At 48.9% G+C, this 16,002-nt stretch overlaps 1 protein-coding gene across 1 annotated transcript in view; it reads left to right on the forward strand.

Annotated features, from left to right (window-relative positions):
* Positions 1-9,022: 9,022 nt before the first annotated feature.
* Positions 9,023-16,002, forward strand: part of KCND3 (potassium voltage-gated channel subfamily D member 3) — a 109,304-nt gene continuing 102,324 nt past the window's right edge. Inside the window, 2 exon segments of the mRNA XM_086627326.1 lie at positions 9,023-9,117; positions 9,119-10,129. Of these exon segments, the coding sequence (XP_086483452.1) occupies positions 9,023-9,117; positions 9,119-10,129 (1,106 nt within the window).

The following is a 16,002-nucleotide window of genomic DNA, read 5'->3' on the forward strand; positions in this document are numbered from 1 at the left end:
GCCAATTAAGCACAATCCCTGGCGAGCTGTTGCAGTGGCACTGCAAACCGGCATCGTTGTTCCACTCAGCGTGCGAAACGAGACCGGAAGAGCGAGCCATGGACGCGCCGCGGAGAGACAGCGGACGGCGGGCAATAAATCAAAGCCCTGATTCATCGTCCCAGCTCTCCTCCAGGGGTCTTTTCCCTCCATAATCACGTGTGATCTTTTCTTGATTCATTAAGGTCAGCTGAGCAGAAAATTTTGCAGCTGCTGGCGAGCTCGCAGAGCTGCTGGACACCATCCACGGCTCTTTCCTCTTCCCTTTTGGAAAGGAGTGGCGGAGCGCAGCTGCCTGTGAGGCTTTATGTCAGCCTGGAAAACCTCCAGACTTAGAGGGGGCAAAAACTGAACATGCTGGAAATCAGAGATGGCCTTGAACCAACCCCCTGGTTTCCAAGTACCAAGATGCCGTGAGGGATGGCAGAGCGAGGCCGGGTACGGACTGTCCGTCACACGCCGACGGACGGACGGCTCTGAGAACCGCACACGGATGCAAACGGTACCCGCTAAATTCCGCAGTGCTCCCCAAAGCGGAGCTAATGCAACCTCCAGTCATCCTAAATAAATCCTCCAACCCCTAACACCTCCCTGTATGGACTACTCTCCAAAAGGTGCTTGAGAACGAGTCACTTTTTCCTTCGGGATTTTTTAAAGCCGATAACAAGATCCTCTTAAAAACTCCTCAGGGATGCTGAGAGAATTTGGGGTTTCATTTTTTACAAATCTCTACCAAATGTTTCAGATACTGTTTTGCAAAAAACCTAAAGCAGAACTGTGTTATGAAAGACCATTTATTGAGGCCACTTTCCCAGTTTAATGGTCTAGTTTTCCTTACAAGAAAGCCTGCAAAATTTTGATCCAAATCCAATTTTTGGCAGTTTTTTTTTTTTTCTGTGTCAAAACAAATTTTTCACCAGAAGCATGCTGATAAAAGAAAATTTAGATTAGCTCTAGTGAAGACCATTTCTGCCCCTAAAGCAGGCTGTGCAGTTTCCAGTGATAAAATCTACACGAGATAGACAACCGAGTGAGCAACATCCTTGAACTCCTCCTTTTGCCACGCCTGTGGCACGAAGGCATATTTTTGATTGGATTTATAGGACGTGCCTTGTGCCTCTCTTCATTTATTCATTTTTAGCTCTACGTGTTCTGCACCATAAGATGCCCCATTTGCAGAAACGCTGCCAGTTTGCTTTGCCACGCCAGGGTGGTGGGTGGACAGACCCGCAAACACGTAACCAGATCACTCTTTATACTTTTGTACAACTTGTGCCCTTCAGGAATCACACAGCCATTTATAAATATTTATACATTCTGCTAATATACTTTTTGTCAGGAAATACTGTTATATTCTTTCTTTGGATGGAAACTGGAACACGGAGCTTAAGAGACTTAGCCAAGGTCACAGAGTTTTCGCAAGAAGCAGAGATCACTCGAGCAGCTGTGCTTTCCAGGCTCTCTCCATCACTAGACACATATATAATTTTAAGGTTACGAAGACTGACTCTTCTGCGTATCATATTAATGATCTTTCTTTAATCTACGCTGGCACTTTCGCAAGCTTGGATCCAAAGCAAGGAAACTGTTGGCACGATCCGTAGGACATAATCAGACTACAAAGCTACAACGTTATGGCAAGCTGTAATTTCAAGCAACCAAGCTAGCTTTATTACTGCAACTGTCATTATAGAATGCTTATACAGCACGGCCACAAAGTCAATGAGATATTTAGCTGCAGAATTAATGCAGGACAAGCACCCAGCGTAAAGAACAAACACAATAAATAAAATACACTGTAGGGGCATAGGATATAAACACAGAAGAAAATGGCAGACAAAAAAAAAACAAGTGAACTGTATTTAATATTGATATTTAACCACGTGTGGTTTATTCTAGTTGTTTCTCTGCATACACAGCTTGTTTTTAACGCTAGCAGGTTCTACTTTTCAGTAACAGAATGAGAAAAAGTTGTTCAAAAAGTTTTAATAAAACCCTATAATTGGTGCAGTAGAACCTAAGGAGATATTCCTAGAAAGAGAGAGAAGGGGAAAGGCAGAAAGAGCAAAAGAGAAAGAGGGAAAGACAGAGAGAGTTAACGAGAGAGAAAAAAACAAAGAGAGAAAAAGAAAGAGAAGAAGGAATATTTTCATAAGGACTAGCTGCAGCCAGCTTGCTTTGACTTTTGTACTCTATTTAAAAATACAAAATTGGGAGCATTGAAAAAGAGTTCCCAAATTAGCTTTTTAATAGAGATCGGAAGTTAAAAGGGGCCGAGTCCATGGGGGAAAAGCTATTGAGGATCAGAGCCGGGCCAGAGCCAGCAGAGCGAGGCCAGAGCATGCCGGAGCGAGGGAAGAGGCAGAAAGTTTTATCGAGTGATGACATTGTAAATCACAGAAAAATCTCTTACACGAGTAGAAGCCAAATGACATTTCTGGTTTGCTTTCTTCCGAGCATCTGCAAGAGGCGAAGAGCGAGCGGAGATACAGCAAGTATTTTAACGGGGAAAGCAGTTCTGAAGACGTCGAATAGAGATGGATTGCTTGAATTCCTACAGCCACTGAAAGTTTCTCACAGAACTTTCAGGGTTCACTTTGCACACAGCTATTCCCGTGTCCAGCACACAACTATCAGTATCCATATTCTAAAGATGATAATACGTTGCGTTTGCGTAACCTCTTTAACTAGTCTGCAGACATTGGAATGCCGTTTCCAATCTTATTGGGGAATATGATTGTTTTGGGGGATGATTATCCAGGACCTGACGTTCCCAAATCAGTATTATTTTTCAGTAATTGCATTTGAACGATCAGGGATTCGAACATGTTGAGACACTGAACGGATCGATCAGGGTTCTGGCATCAGCAGTTCCAGATCACATTTTCCAAATCAGACAATCTGAGCATTGAGATGTTTCAGGATTTTGGGGTTTTCTCCTAATTTTCTTTTTTTTTTTAATAGGTTTAAGAGCCCTCAGAACAACAGCATGTTATAACATAGGCGCACAAAATCACCTGGAAAACAGACCCTGGCTGGCGACGGCTTTGCCAAGTCCCCGTTTTCCCCAGTTTAGAACAGGAGGCGCCCCAGATCGCCCCTTTCCCGTCCCTCGCCGGCGGAAGCCTCGCACCCACCCGAGCGGGGTCCCGCTCCCGCCGGCCGCCCCCCGCCCAGCGCCCCGGGACCCGCCGCCCCCCGGCCGCGCCGCGCTCGCTCCGGGTGACACCTGCCGGCGGCTCGGAGGGGCGGACGGAGGCGGGGGGGAGCCCCGGTTCCCCCCGGTTCCCCCCGATTCCCCCCGCTTCCCCCGGGCGCAGCGCGGAGCGTCCCCCCCCCCGCCCCCGCCGCCGCCCCCCCGCCCCGCCCCGCCCCGCGGAGCTGTCCGCGGCCGCCGGTGCTGATCGCCGCTCCCCGCCGCTGCCCCGCGCCCGCGCACTCCGCGCCGCCCCGCGCAGCCCCGCGCCCGCCCCCGCGGCCCTCCGCGCGCCGCTCCGCGCTCCCGGCAGCCGCATGGCAGCGGAGGCGCTGGGCGGGCGGCCGCGGCCGGGAGCGCCGGGCGGGCAGGGGCGAGGCGGCGGGCCGGCGCGCCCTGCGGAGGTGAGGGGGTCCGCCGGGAGGGCGGGCGGGGGGGGGGGGGGGGAACGGGGGACCGGCCCCCGGGGGTGATGGGGGGGGGGGGTGTCACCTGCGGGCGGGGGGGCGGCGCGCCGGCAGCCCCCGGGGGGAGCGAGGGGCAGGAGCGGCGCGCACCCCCCGGCTCGCTCCCACGCCCGCGCCCTCCTCGTCCTCGCCCCCGCTCCGCGCGCTCCCTCCCGCTCCCGCTCCCGCTCTCCTTCCCTCCCCTCGTTCCCATCCGCTGGCCGCACCGACCGTTCCAGCCCCCGAACTCCCGGCGATGGATTAAAGTGTAACACGGAGCCGCGGGAGGACGCGAGGCGATGGGGAGGCGGCCGAGCCCCGGTGCTGCGTGTACGTATTTGTCCGACTTTATGGAAGTCACCAACTATCGCTGCGGCGCATCAGGCGTTGCCGGGAGCTGCCCGGCACAGCGGGGACGACTGGTTCGCTCTGATCTGGGCTTACAGTTATTTATTTAATGGAGATTCACCACAAAGAGATAAATGAGCAAAGATTCCGGGTCTCTGAGCATGTGGAATCCAACTTCTGACCGTGGATGGAAGAGGGACGCTGGGGTGGTGTGGAGACAGAACTGGTGGGAGCTGCCGAGGAGCAGGGAGAGCGAGAACAGCAGGACCAGGGGGAGAGGGGACAGGTGGTGGGAAGAAGGCAGGAGGAGAGAGGGAAAAGATCGGTTTAAGTCTGAATTATTTAATTTTATTCCTGAACGTAGCCTCCTGCCCTGGCTAAGGCGTTGGTCGTAGGTTTGTGATGCTGGAGGAATAGCTCCTTTCTTGCCCAGAAGAAGGGAACCTGTCCTGCACGATCCCCGCCTGCCCGAGAGTAAGGACACAGAGGGAGCTCTGGGAGGGACCAGTGAAGTTCACACGCCATACTTTTCCCCCCTTCATCCACCCCCTTGCCACCGCTGGCACATTAGCATGCAGGGTAGGCTCTGGTGTGTGTTAATGACTCCATTTGCCTGTGTCTCTGTTAGCTCACACCGCCTTCCCTCGGTCTCGCCTTGCAGCTCCCTCCCTGGGACCAGCTGGGTCCATCTCCCCGCTGCGTCCATGCGAGCGGCCTCTCCGCCGGGCACCGTTTCCAGCTGGGCTGGGCAGCGAGAGCAAAGCTCCGAGCGGTACTGGCAGGGGAGGGGCAAAACGAGCAAGCTCAGGCGAGAGAGGCAGGGAGAGCCTCCGTCTCGGCAGTAACGAGGGAGAAGCTGTTTAGTCATCTCTCTATATATACTTTCACAATGATGATTGCGTTTACTGATTGCTTGTGACTGCGTTTTAGAGAGGGAGTCGAGAGGCAGCACAGTTCACCTCTTATCCTGAGGAGCGACTGCTCCCCCTTCCTTCCCATTCCTCAGATTTAGCCCTACTTCTGGGCGCCGAGAGCGCTTCCTTGCCAGGTAAGGCACCGCCGCGCCGGCAAGATGGGCTCTCTGGGCTGGTGGGGAGGGAGGGGAGAAGTTTGCATGCTTTTGTCCTAAGCCTGTTGCTTTTGCTTCTAAATCTCTCCAACAGACTGAGGGAGGGAGTGTTTTGCAGAAAGTTTTATTATCTGATGTGATTGCGAAGGGAAAGGAATACGTGGCTGCCGGAGGCTGTCGAAGCTCTGGCTGACATATTTTGCTTCAAAGCAAATAGATCTTTGCTGCCTGAGCCTGACCCTACAAAGGACAGGAAAGGGGAGAACGAATGATCTCAAGGCTCTCTGCTCCACCAGCAGTGTCTCATCAAGATACTCGCAGTATGTTTATCAGTCGTATTTAAATCATCCCCGTCTGCTTCTGGAAGGGGAAACACAATGAGATTTTTGTTTTGTTTCTGCTGTCGTGAGACTACGAGGAGACATGTATTACGTATGGCATTGCCGGTGGGAGCTGATGTGGTAAGAATCCATCGTTTCTCTCCCAACCCACCAGGTGAACAGAAATAACTGTGTTCTCCAAAGTTTTCCTCCGGAGCTTTGCTGACCTCGCCGTGCCCATCAGGTTTTTGTTTGACACCGGGGTGAATGCGCGGTGCCCACGAAGCGGCGGCAGCGCGGACGGGCCCGCGGGAGCCACGGTGCTCGGGGAGGGACACTGCTGGGTCAGCGGTCCTGGGAGGGGGCCGGGGGGCTCATGCCACAGGCTTTTCTGTCCGATTTGCTTCCACTGTTTCGCTGTCCTCATAATCATCTAAAGAAAAAGATTCTTTCCTCTATAGACGCTTTTTTAAGTCAGAAGGAGGCAAATTATTCTATTTCGTGTACCAGGTCTTCTAAATGTCCTCAGCAGGGCACCGGCCGCTTAGCTAGTTCCTCTCAAATTACATGCAGAAATTAGGGGAATTAAAATTAGAAATACGTGTATAGCTAAATATATGCTCGTTAGAATGAAGTGTGTCTGTTTGCTGTGCGAGCTCTGCCGACGGTGCAGTATATTTTGAGCCCGGGCAACTGCTTCCCAGCCCGAACAGACTGGTGAGCAGTCACGGAAACCCCGGCGTGCAGGAAAGAAGGATTCTTTCCACATTCTGTAGACAAACTAGTTACTTTGTTGTGGTTTTTTTTTTTTCATTTCAGCTTAGTTGTGCATCTCTGGATTACAAATCCAGTCCTCTCTCATTTTCTGTCTCTTACTTTGTGGGGGGGGTGGGAGTTCCGAGGACTCATGGACAAGAAAAAGCAAAACCTTTGCGACAGGGGATTTCGCCCTCTCAGTCCTTCAGACAATTTATAGCTGAAAAGACTGTCTTTTTGTGTATTTTGAGGATCAAATGCGACAGATTTAATGCAACTTTGAACATTAAGCTGTGTGCACTAAGTTTTCTTAACTGGCTGCATCTCCTGGTCACAGAGAAATGGGAACTAAACTCCCACAAACACCCCTCTCTTTCCCTGTTGTTTCAACCTCCTGTCCATTGCAGAGCTGAGGTATTTATAGCGTCCCCGCATGTACCACCAGAATGGAGGGACCCATTTTATCTTTAAAATGGATTTAAAAATGTGTAAGTCACTTATGAGTTACCTATGCTTTATTAGAACAATTATATGTGAAGTATTTATAGAGCCTCGGCAGCTAATGTAGGTAACCTGGAATTTACAACCAAAGTTATAAAAGTACCAAAGAGATTTCTAACGAGGTTCCCTGGGAGAAATCAGGGGAGATGAGGATCCAGCGTTCTGTAGCTGGTCAGGTCACCGTACGTCGCCAATCAGTCCTGGTAGAACGCCTGTGGCGGTGTCGCTAATTGAAATTAAAAAGCAGAGAAGACAGTTTAGCAGCAGGGAAAACAGGAACGGGACGCATTATCTGGGTTTCTTGGTTATTTGCCTGTATATGTTCGGTGATTAATGAATGAAACGGTTCTCGTTCTGCTGCCTCCTCTTTTGCGGTCTTGTTCTTAACGTAGCGTTTCATAAAAGTTAAAAGATCCACCGTTGCTGTTCAAGAAGGGGCAGCTCTGCTGGCCGAGCCCCTGGAGATGGCCTTTCCGCTAAAGACCGGGACGTATTTTCCAAGTAGCACAGAGAAAGTTTGCAGCTCAGCCCCTTCCCCGCGCGGACGACAGAGCCTGGTCTCCAGGGCTGTCGGTCCGGCACTATTAACGCAATAAATTCCCTCTTTAGGGAGAGAAAAAATTGTGCCGAGTAATATTGAACAATTCTCTATAGGACAATATCGTGGGATGTTGGCTCCGGTGCCATGTACATAAGCCAAGTGTCTCCTTGGGATAAGCGTCGCTATGGATTATTATATGTTCCGTAATTACAAAACCTCTTCCAGCAGCAGTAAGATGCTTGCATGAGGGATTTCAATTGTGCTTTAGATAGTAAAATTGCACAGAAAGATACTCCACATTAAGGTGATGAATGTTAATGTGCCCTGAAGAGGAAGAGCATTTCGGTGAGCAGTTTAGTCATTTTCACCACAGATTGATTCTATCATATTTTATTCAGTATTTTGATGGCCTGTTGAAATCATAATGCGGCAGCCTTACTGGCTGGAATGGCAGCTTTCATATAATTAAAAAACTTCAGAGTAAACTGCCTAGAAGGATCCCATGTAGAGGATATAATTAGGCTTTGAGGGCCTGAGTCAGTGGAATCAATGGAACTTCCATTGATAAATCAACTTTTGATAGGGCCCCTAATGCATCTTCTATGACAATGGCACCTTTCTTCAGATATTTTTATGGTAGAGTTAGAAAAACATTAGGGAAGTGAAAGTAAATACAAGTTAAAACAAAGTTAAATATTGTAAAAACTCTGACCAAAGACCAAAAAGAGAAAGACAATTTGTAGCTAGATCAGAACCACCACAACTACTCTAACTTCAAGAGAATGCTGGCTTCCAGTGGCTGAGCATCTGGACATTTGTGGATATTTGGGATATTTTCATCTAAAAATCGAGAGGGCAGTGAACATATTTCACTTCAACCCAATAGCCAAAGAACTGAAGGACTTCTGCCTCTGTTAGTCAGGAAATCATCACGGTATCTTCTTGCTGGAAGACAGTTGTCCAACTTTGGAGGCTTCCCTCATTCTGTTGTTCTTGGTACTCAGTTGACAGCTTCATCCATCAGCTTCCACACCTGGGATCCAAGCTACTGTGGCTCAGGTATTCCGAGCAATGTTTCCCTGAAAGTCAGAATCTTCCTCTGCTCCGGTGGAGGGATGCAATATTTCACCAGAGTAAAACCCATCTCTGAGGGAAAGAGACCAGCAAAACACTGCTGCTGAGGCCAGGTCTTTCATTAAAGGGGGAAGAAAATGAAGCAAACCAAGAGATTTTCTGTTTGTTTCAACTGAAAATGTTCTTGGAGCAAGATTCGTTATACGTTGCACTTTTTTAAGCCTGGAAACCCAGCTCAGTCCAGCCACGGCTTTTCACGGCACGCGGATTCACTGGGTGAACTGCAAGCTGATTCCACTGGAGTTCCCAGCTCTTTCTTGACAGCTGTAGTTAAACTGATGAGCACGAGGCTTACACCTGGGAATCATGGATTAGTCTTGTTTGTAAGGAAGCAAATATAAATTAGTGTGGTTATGCTACTTTTAAAATGCTTTTAATGAGGAATCATTTGCTATTCAAAATTTCGATCTATATAAGGCCATAACCCCGCTGAGCTGATTACCACGTGCCTCGTTTAACATCATTCTTCCACGGGAGATGAGGGCAAGCCAGTCGTGTTAAGTTCTCGTGCGTGTCCCCATAGCTGACTCTAACGCCATCGGGCAAGGCACCCCGCTTGACCGTATGTTCTGTTTTCCCTTTGTTCTGTATTTTAGATGGAACTGATCTGACTTCCAGCAGGACTCAGGAGCAGCCTAACTGTCTTCTCCAGTAACAAGGCCTGGGGTCATCATGGCAGCAGGAGTAGCAGCATGGTTGCCCTTTGCCAGGGCAGCTGCCATAGGATGGATGCCAGTGGCCAACTGTCCCATGCCACTGGCTCCAACGGAAAAACAAGAGGCAGGATGAGCTGATCGTTCTCAACGTGAGTGGCAGGCGCTTCCAGACCTGGAGGACTACACTGGAGAGATACCCGGACACTCTCCTGGGCAGCACTGAGAAAGAGTTCTTCTTCAATGAAGACACTAAGGAGTACTTCTTTGACCGGGACCCTGAGGTCTTTAGGTGCATCTTAAATTTTTATAGAACTGGCAAGCTGCACTATCCCAGGTACGAGTGCATCTCTGCTTATGACGAAGAGCTTGCCTTCTACGGGATCCTCCCTGAAATCATCGGGGACTGCTGCTACGAAGAGTACAAAGACAGAAAGCGGGAAAACGCCGAGCGGCTGATGGATGACAATGACTCGGAAAACAATCAAGAAGGGTCCATGCCATCCCTGAGCTTCCGGCAGACCATGTGGCGAGCCTTCGAGAACCCCCACACCAGCACCTTAGCCTTAGTCTTTTACTACGTCACCGGTTTCTTTATTGCTGTCTCTGTGATCACTAATGTCGTGGAAACTGTCCCTTGTGGCACGGTGCCTGGAAACAAGGAGCTTCCATGTGGGGAAAGATACGCTGTGGCTTTCTTTTGCTTGGACACGGCTTGCGTGATGATTTTCACGGTTGAGTATCTGTTGAGACTCTTTGCGGCCCCAAGTCGCTACAGATTCATTAGAAGCGTGATGAGCATCATTGACGTGGTGGCCATCATGCCGTACTACATCGGCTTGGTGATGACCAACAACGAGGACGTCAGCGGAGCCTTTGTGACGCTGAGGGTTTTTAGGGTTTTCAGGATTTTCAAGTTCTCTCGCCATTCCCAAGGCTTAAGAATCTTGGGCTACACTTTGAAGAGCTGTGCCTCCGAGCTTGGCTTTCTCCTCTTTTCCCTCACTATGGCAATCATCATCTTTGCGACTGTGATGTTTTATGCAGAGAAAGGATCCTCGGCAAGCAAATTCACCAGTATTCCTGCTTCCTTTTGGTACACTATTGTAACCATGACAACACTGGGGTGAGTATTCTTTTCTTTTACTGAGCAGCAGGCAAGCGTGTGCTGGGAGCTTGACTTCAGTTACTCCTAAGCGTTTTCCTGGGTGCATGTTTGAAAAGGGGCTGGAATTGTTAAGGGCTTGGTTGTTCCTTGCCTTACAACTTTGCAATTTATGCTTATGTGAGGTTGTATAAAACAGAAAAAGCACTTACACCCACTTGACAAATGCTTGGCACAATGGTAAATGAGTGCAGGAGGAGCAAGGCTGTGGAGTAGCAGGTCCTGTTTCACACTTCTCCTGCGGGAGGGAGAAGTTAGCGTGAGCGCAAAGGAGCTGGCAACTAGAGCTTGTGGTTTTTTCAGACGTTCATTCGAGCCATAGCTTTTACAGGAGGTTGCTGATGTATATTTTGTCTTTTTTCGCGATGTCGGTCATTGTTTCTTCACTTGACATGGCAGAAACTGTAGATTTGCTGAATTCAAATGGATATTGGGGGCCGGTGTACTGAAAATACTCAGTGATCTCTGGGACATGGTCTGTTTTTTACTTAATTGAGCGGGATATGGGCTTCTTGTCTGTGCTTAGTTGTGAGTTTCAAAAACAATGTGAGCATGCTGTAGCAGTTGCAGTAGCATTTCAAACATTCCCATGGACACGTACAAAGATAATGATATCAAAGCAAGGGGAATGTAGCCTGGAGGGCACTTTTCCCCCTTATATTTCATTTCTGTCTTACAGATGTTTCTCCTGAGATTATAGATTTGAGCTTCTGTTGCTCTGAACTAAAACCTTTGTAAGCAGAATGACCAAACCCTCACCCTGCCGGGGTTACGTAAAAGAAAGCAGGCATGGCAGGCTGCTGCTCCAGGCAGCCACAGTCCTGATCAAATGCCATCTCTTAATTCCACACATCAGAGCGATTACTAAGTTTAGTTACTTTGCAAAGAGTTTTCCCACTGGAGAGTTCACACGGTTTAATATTCAGATGTAGACAATTCTCAGTCTTGTGATACGGTGACCACTTTTTCTCTGAACTGCTTTTGATTTTAAACACTTCTCTGTGCCTATTAGACGTGAACAGGCCACAGTAGCACTTTTAAATTATTAAAATCATAATTCAGCTGTCAGAAAGGCGCAGAATCTGAGCATGAGACAACTGCAAGTCTGAATTTCTTCATTAAATGAAAATGTAGAACATGTTTGTCATAGTCACCAAAAGATCGCTTTTTCCTCCTTTTTCAACATCTTGGCAAAGTTTGCAAGTTCGTGTGGCAGCAGCTAAGGCCCTCACCCTGGGAAAGAAGTCAGTGCTTGCTTAGAAATCGAAGGGGGGCTTTAGATCCCAGTGCTCCCCACCCCGTGGTTCAGCTTTCCATATTCTGACGGGTCCATACTGGTCGGTTCCCACCCTCCTGACCCACCATCGTGTCTGAGCAGGTTCCAAGGGACACCTGTCCCGGGTGGCCCATTCGCACATCGTCCCCGTGGGGGAGGAAGGCACGAGAATGCCCTCGTTGTCCGGTTCCTGGGTAATAATGGTCGCACTACCCTTCTATCTACACACACTTATGCACATTCCCACGTTACATCCCTGGGACAGGACAGTGGGGTCCAGCGAGCGTTGTGTGTCCTGGGGAACGAGCCCTCTTTGGGAAACTCATGCAGAATGTGCTGTGGTGCAACTGAGTCTATTCCCATCAGTGCCCTGACTCGTCGTTCTTGTCTCTTTCCCTTCCTTCCTGAACGCATGGACAGGCAAACCAGAGTGCTCCTGAGGACGTTAAAGTGTTCTCAATCTGTTGTAATCACAGAAATTAGAGATGAATGAGTGCCTTTAATGAGTTGACAAGAATTTTAAAAATCATACATTTAAACACGGCTTTGTAAGAGTTCCTTGGAAAGAGACCTATGAAATGCTAGCAAAGCCTTAAAGCTTCAACTTCTAGTGCTGCTGGTTTGGGATTTTTGTTGCAGTGTTTTAATTAAAGTAGAGTCTCTAGCAAACAGTCTAGCAGCTCAGTTCGGTGCTGCATCACAGACTTACAACTCAGAACCGTCGGTAACAGCAGACCCCGAGGAGCCCCTGTGCTCTCTGACACCCACCTGCGACCGCGGGACCCCGTGCCCTGATCCCAGCACCCGAAGCCGAACGCTCTCCCCTGGTGTGCCCAAAACCTGTCCTAGGAAGAGTTCTTACTGTGAGCCGTAAAAACCTAATTCCTGCCTGACCAGCCGGACCCCCCTGGCAGAGGCACGTTTTGGAGCTGGCCAGGAGCGCAGTGGGGTCCCAGCTAGGGTGGGCAGGGGCAGCACTGGTGGAGCGTGGCGCCGACACCAGCCCCGGGCTCACGCAACAGCTCTCACCCACAGCTTGGCATCACGGCACAGACATTCACGAACTCTAGAAACAGAACTTTTGACGTCAGGTCATCTCCAGCTTCCCAACTCCCACCACGTGGTGTGGGTGGTCAGCATCCCCTGACCCCCTTCGCTTCCCCAGAAAACCCTTCCGTTCTGACAAACTGGTGTTTTCATGCGATCTCTCCTATCCATCTCTCTTCAGCAGCCGTTTCAGTGTGTTGGGAAGGATCTCGTTGCTAATGAGAGCGTTGGCAATCCCTGTCGCACAGACGTGGCCAAAAACGCAGCCAAAGTCTCGAACGCGCTTCTTAATACCTCCAGCTTTGCCTCGTTAGGGTGCCAGGTCACTGCTGGCATTTCAGCAATGCTCAGAGCTTTTATAAATATCTTAAATATTTTCTGCCGTTTGCCTTTAAAAATTCAGCCAGCATTTGAAACAAGAAATCATAAAGCACAATGGTTTTCAACCCAAATCTAAACACGTACGTATTTTTTTTTCAGTTTGAACTCTGAAACATTTAAATCCAGATAAGTGAATGTTTCCCTGACACCAGAATTCCACCACTGCTTGTGACAGAGTGCTTTATAAAAGTGATTTGGAACATGCAGGATAACATTTCCCATGTTATTAAGACATTTAAAAATCAGCTCAATTTATATCAAAGGGAAAGCTTACTTACAACACCCAAACAAGGCTACTGTTAGGAACCCATTAACTCTCCTACTGTACTGTTCATCAGCTGCTGTTATTGCAGATTCCTAAATATATTTAGGATACAATTGAATTTCCACATTGACCCATAAGTGAAAAGCAATAAAACACATTTCTTCTTGAAGGTGAAGCACTGCAGAAAATAAAATAAGCGCTGCATTTGGTGGGGTTACTATGCAAAAACAGTTTTGAGAAATCCAGGACAAGTTGCAAGCTCCTTAGGTAGTTAGTGACCCAAGGAGAGAGGTACAATAGTTTTTCTGGAACGGGAAACAAAGCAAAGGAATTAAATTATACTGACCCTGCATCTCCGATCCCTCTGCTGTGCTCATCAGCCCTGGTTTAACAGAGGCTGTTTTTAATTTAGTACAATTTAAATTTTGCTCAGGAGGTTTTATAATGAAAGCATTATTCTTGGGTGCATCTTAAATCAATCTGAATTACTGAAACAACTATTCAAAATTAATTCAAAATCAGCTATCCAATTCATGCAGAAACATTTTTCTCAAGAGGCCAGCAGCTACCCATCTCGGAGCTCGCTCCCCCTCATCCAAAACACCCGTACAATAAACGCTACCTTTGCCAGCACCCTTTCTTGCTTCTGCAGGAGGTTTTGACCCCCAGGACCCTCCACCCCGAAACGCGGGCGCTGCCGAAAGCAGCGGAGCACAGTGCTGGATCCCATCGTTAGCATTCGTGTCCCTGTCTTGGTTTTCAGCTGACTTGATATGCCGTAGCCACCAGGTTCACATCCATATAGAGACAGTTTAATTATCATAAATTTTGTTACTTTGCTACCAGCGTGTTGGTTTTCTTTACTTTTAAATAGCATTTGGCTGTGGACAGGGCAGCCCCACGTTTCTCTGCCCGTCAGCATCCATCACAACCACGGCCGCGGTACGAGACCTCTCTCACCACCAAACCCCACACCACTTTTGCCCAGAGCATGTATTTTTCTAAGCTTTTTATAGCTGTTTTCATTTCACCTGACAACAGCAGTATGTCTGGGACTCGGGCAGTGTCTGCAACCTGCAGCAAACTGTAGTTCAGAAAACATTAAGTGCCACCTCTGCCTGCACGGTGCCAGGGCACGAGAGGCTCCGCCGAGCACCGCAGCCGTGCCCCGGCCGGCGGGATGCCAAGCGGAGCACCAGCACCCAGAGCAACCAGTGCCACAGTGGCGTGGCAGGGCAGCCCGGGCAGAGAAGGTGGAAAACCCACAGGGAGTCCTGGAGGGAATCGGCACCGAGATCTTTGGGCCGTTTGTGTCAGGAAACCAGCGGTACCACGGACCAAGGAGCAGAGGTTGCTGATGGATTTTGTTCTCGTTGGAGCTTAGGGATTATGCTGCGTGATTTTCTATTGCCTAACGAGGGCTGAGCTCCCACAGCTCACTGCCCTCGGGCTGGTCCTGGGAGAATCTATCTTCTGTCCCATCTGTCTCCCTCACCATTTCCAAGAACAATGGTTTCGAGGTCGCTATCCCTCTTTCAGATTCGGCTGCACCGGTCAATGAGTTTGAAAGATGCACATCAGTGCACTTGGACAACGCGGTCCTGTCTGTACAATTCATTCAAGGAACCAGGTTAATGGTAGGAAGTCAACAAAACAGATGTGCTGGCCTGGTTATGTCAGCAGCCTGATCCGGAGCAGGATCTGAAATTTCTTACAGTTTTTTATTAGCGGAGCGCTTGGAGAGCGGGGGTTCGGGAAGGGGGGTCTGGTTGGGTTTGTCTCGGCTCAAGCTGGTGCCCCGAGGTTCTGCAAAAGGTGGGTCAGAGAGGGAGGGGGAGCACTGACACACGAGGTCCCCTTGCAAAGAAACAGCGTTCTCGTTTTGCCGATTTCTTGGGCTTTCGTTTTTTATTGGTATTCAAGCGCGGAAGAGAAAGGGGATGAAATGAGAAAGGGGATGAAATGTAAGCAGTGCCACAGCACGTGAAAGACTCACTGCCAAACTGTTGACAGCTGGAGTGGCCTGAACTTACCAAATACTGACCACGTTTCTCGCAAGCGCTGCCAGCTACCGTGGGAACAGCCGTTTCTCCAACGCAGAGCCCTGAAACCACTCGAGCTGATCGTAACCTTCATTCACCCTCCTGCATGCAAACCAGGAGGAGTTTGCAAAGTCAGGAAAATAATAAATCATCTCTGGAGCGCTGCCATTCCCGGCTCCTCCGGAAAGATTCACTGTTTGGCCCAGTAATCGCATCGCGCGCGTCAGGACTCCAGTCGCTGCCGTTGAAGCGAACGGGAAAAACGCGTGAGCAGAAACGCTGCTTTGCGTATTTAACGGCGCCGCCGGAAAGACGGATGGGACGCGGGATATCTCCTTTGTAAAGCAAAGCACTAAAGCTTCCATCACTCTTGCTGTTTCCCACCCAGTCAACGATTCTCATGTCCACAGGCCAAAGAACTGCTTGAATTTAACACACAGAAAGTCCGGTTGAACGATGAACCGATGGAGCTACACAAAGGAGCCATTTTCTTGAGCTTTCATTCTCCTGACTCCAGCTTCATCTTACATGAAACGTGTATCAATTTTCTTCTCCTAATGGATTTACAGATATTGTGTGCGAAGTGTCTTTGTATCCGAAACTACAGATGGAACCTGTTCCCTTCACTATCTTGATGTAAATCTCAGGCAAGCATCTCATTTTTGGGCTATTTGTATTCACTAGAACCCCAGAAGTATTAAAATACCTTCATTCATTCTCAAAGCAAGTGGAATTCACCGGATTTTTCTCTTTCTTAAAAAAACAAAAAAAATTTATCTGTCCTTAGGCTTTCTGTAGCTTTGGATATTTGTAATGATTGCAC

This window comes from Tauraco erythrolophus, chromosome 27 (genome assembly GCF_009769465.1).
Source record: "Tauraco erythrolophus isolate bTauEry1 chromosome 27, bTauEry1.pri, whole genome shotgun sequence".
Classification (NCBI taxonomy): domain Eukaryota; kingdom Metazoa; phylum Chordata; class Aves; order Musophagiformes; family Musophagidae; genus Tauraco; species Tauraco erythrolophus.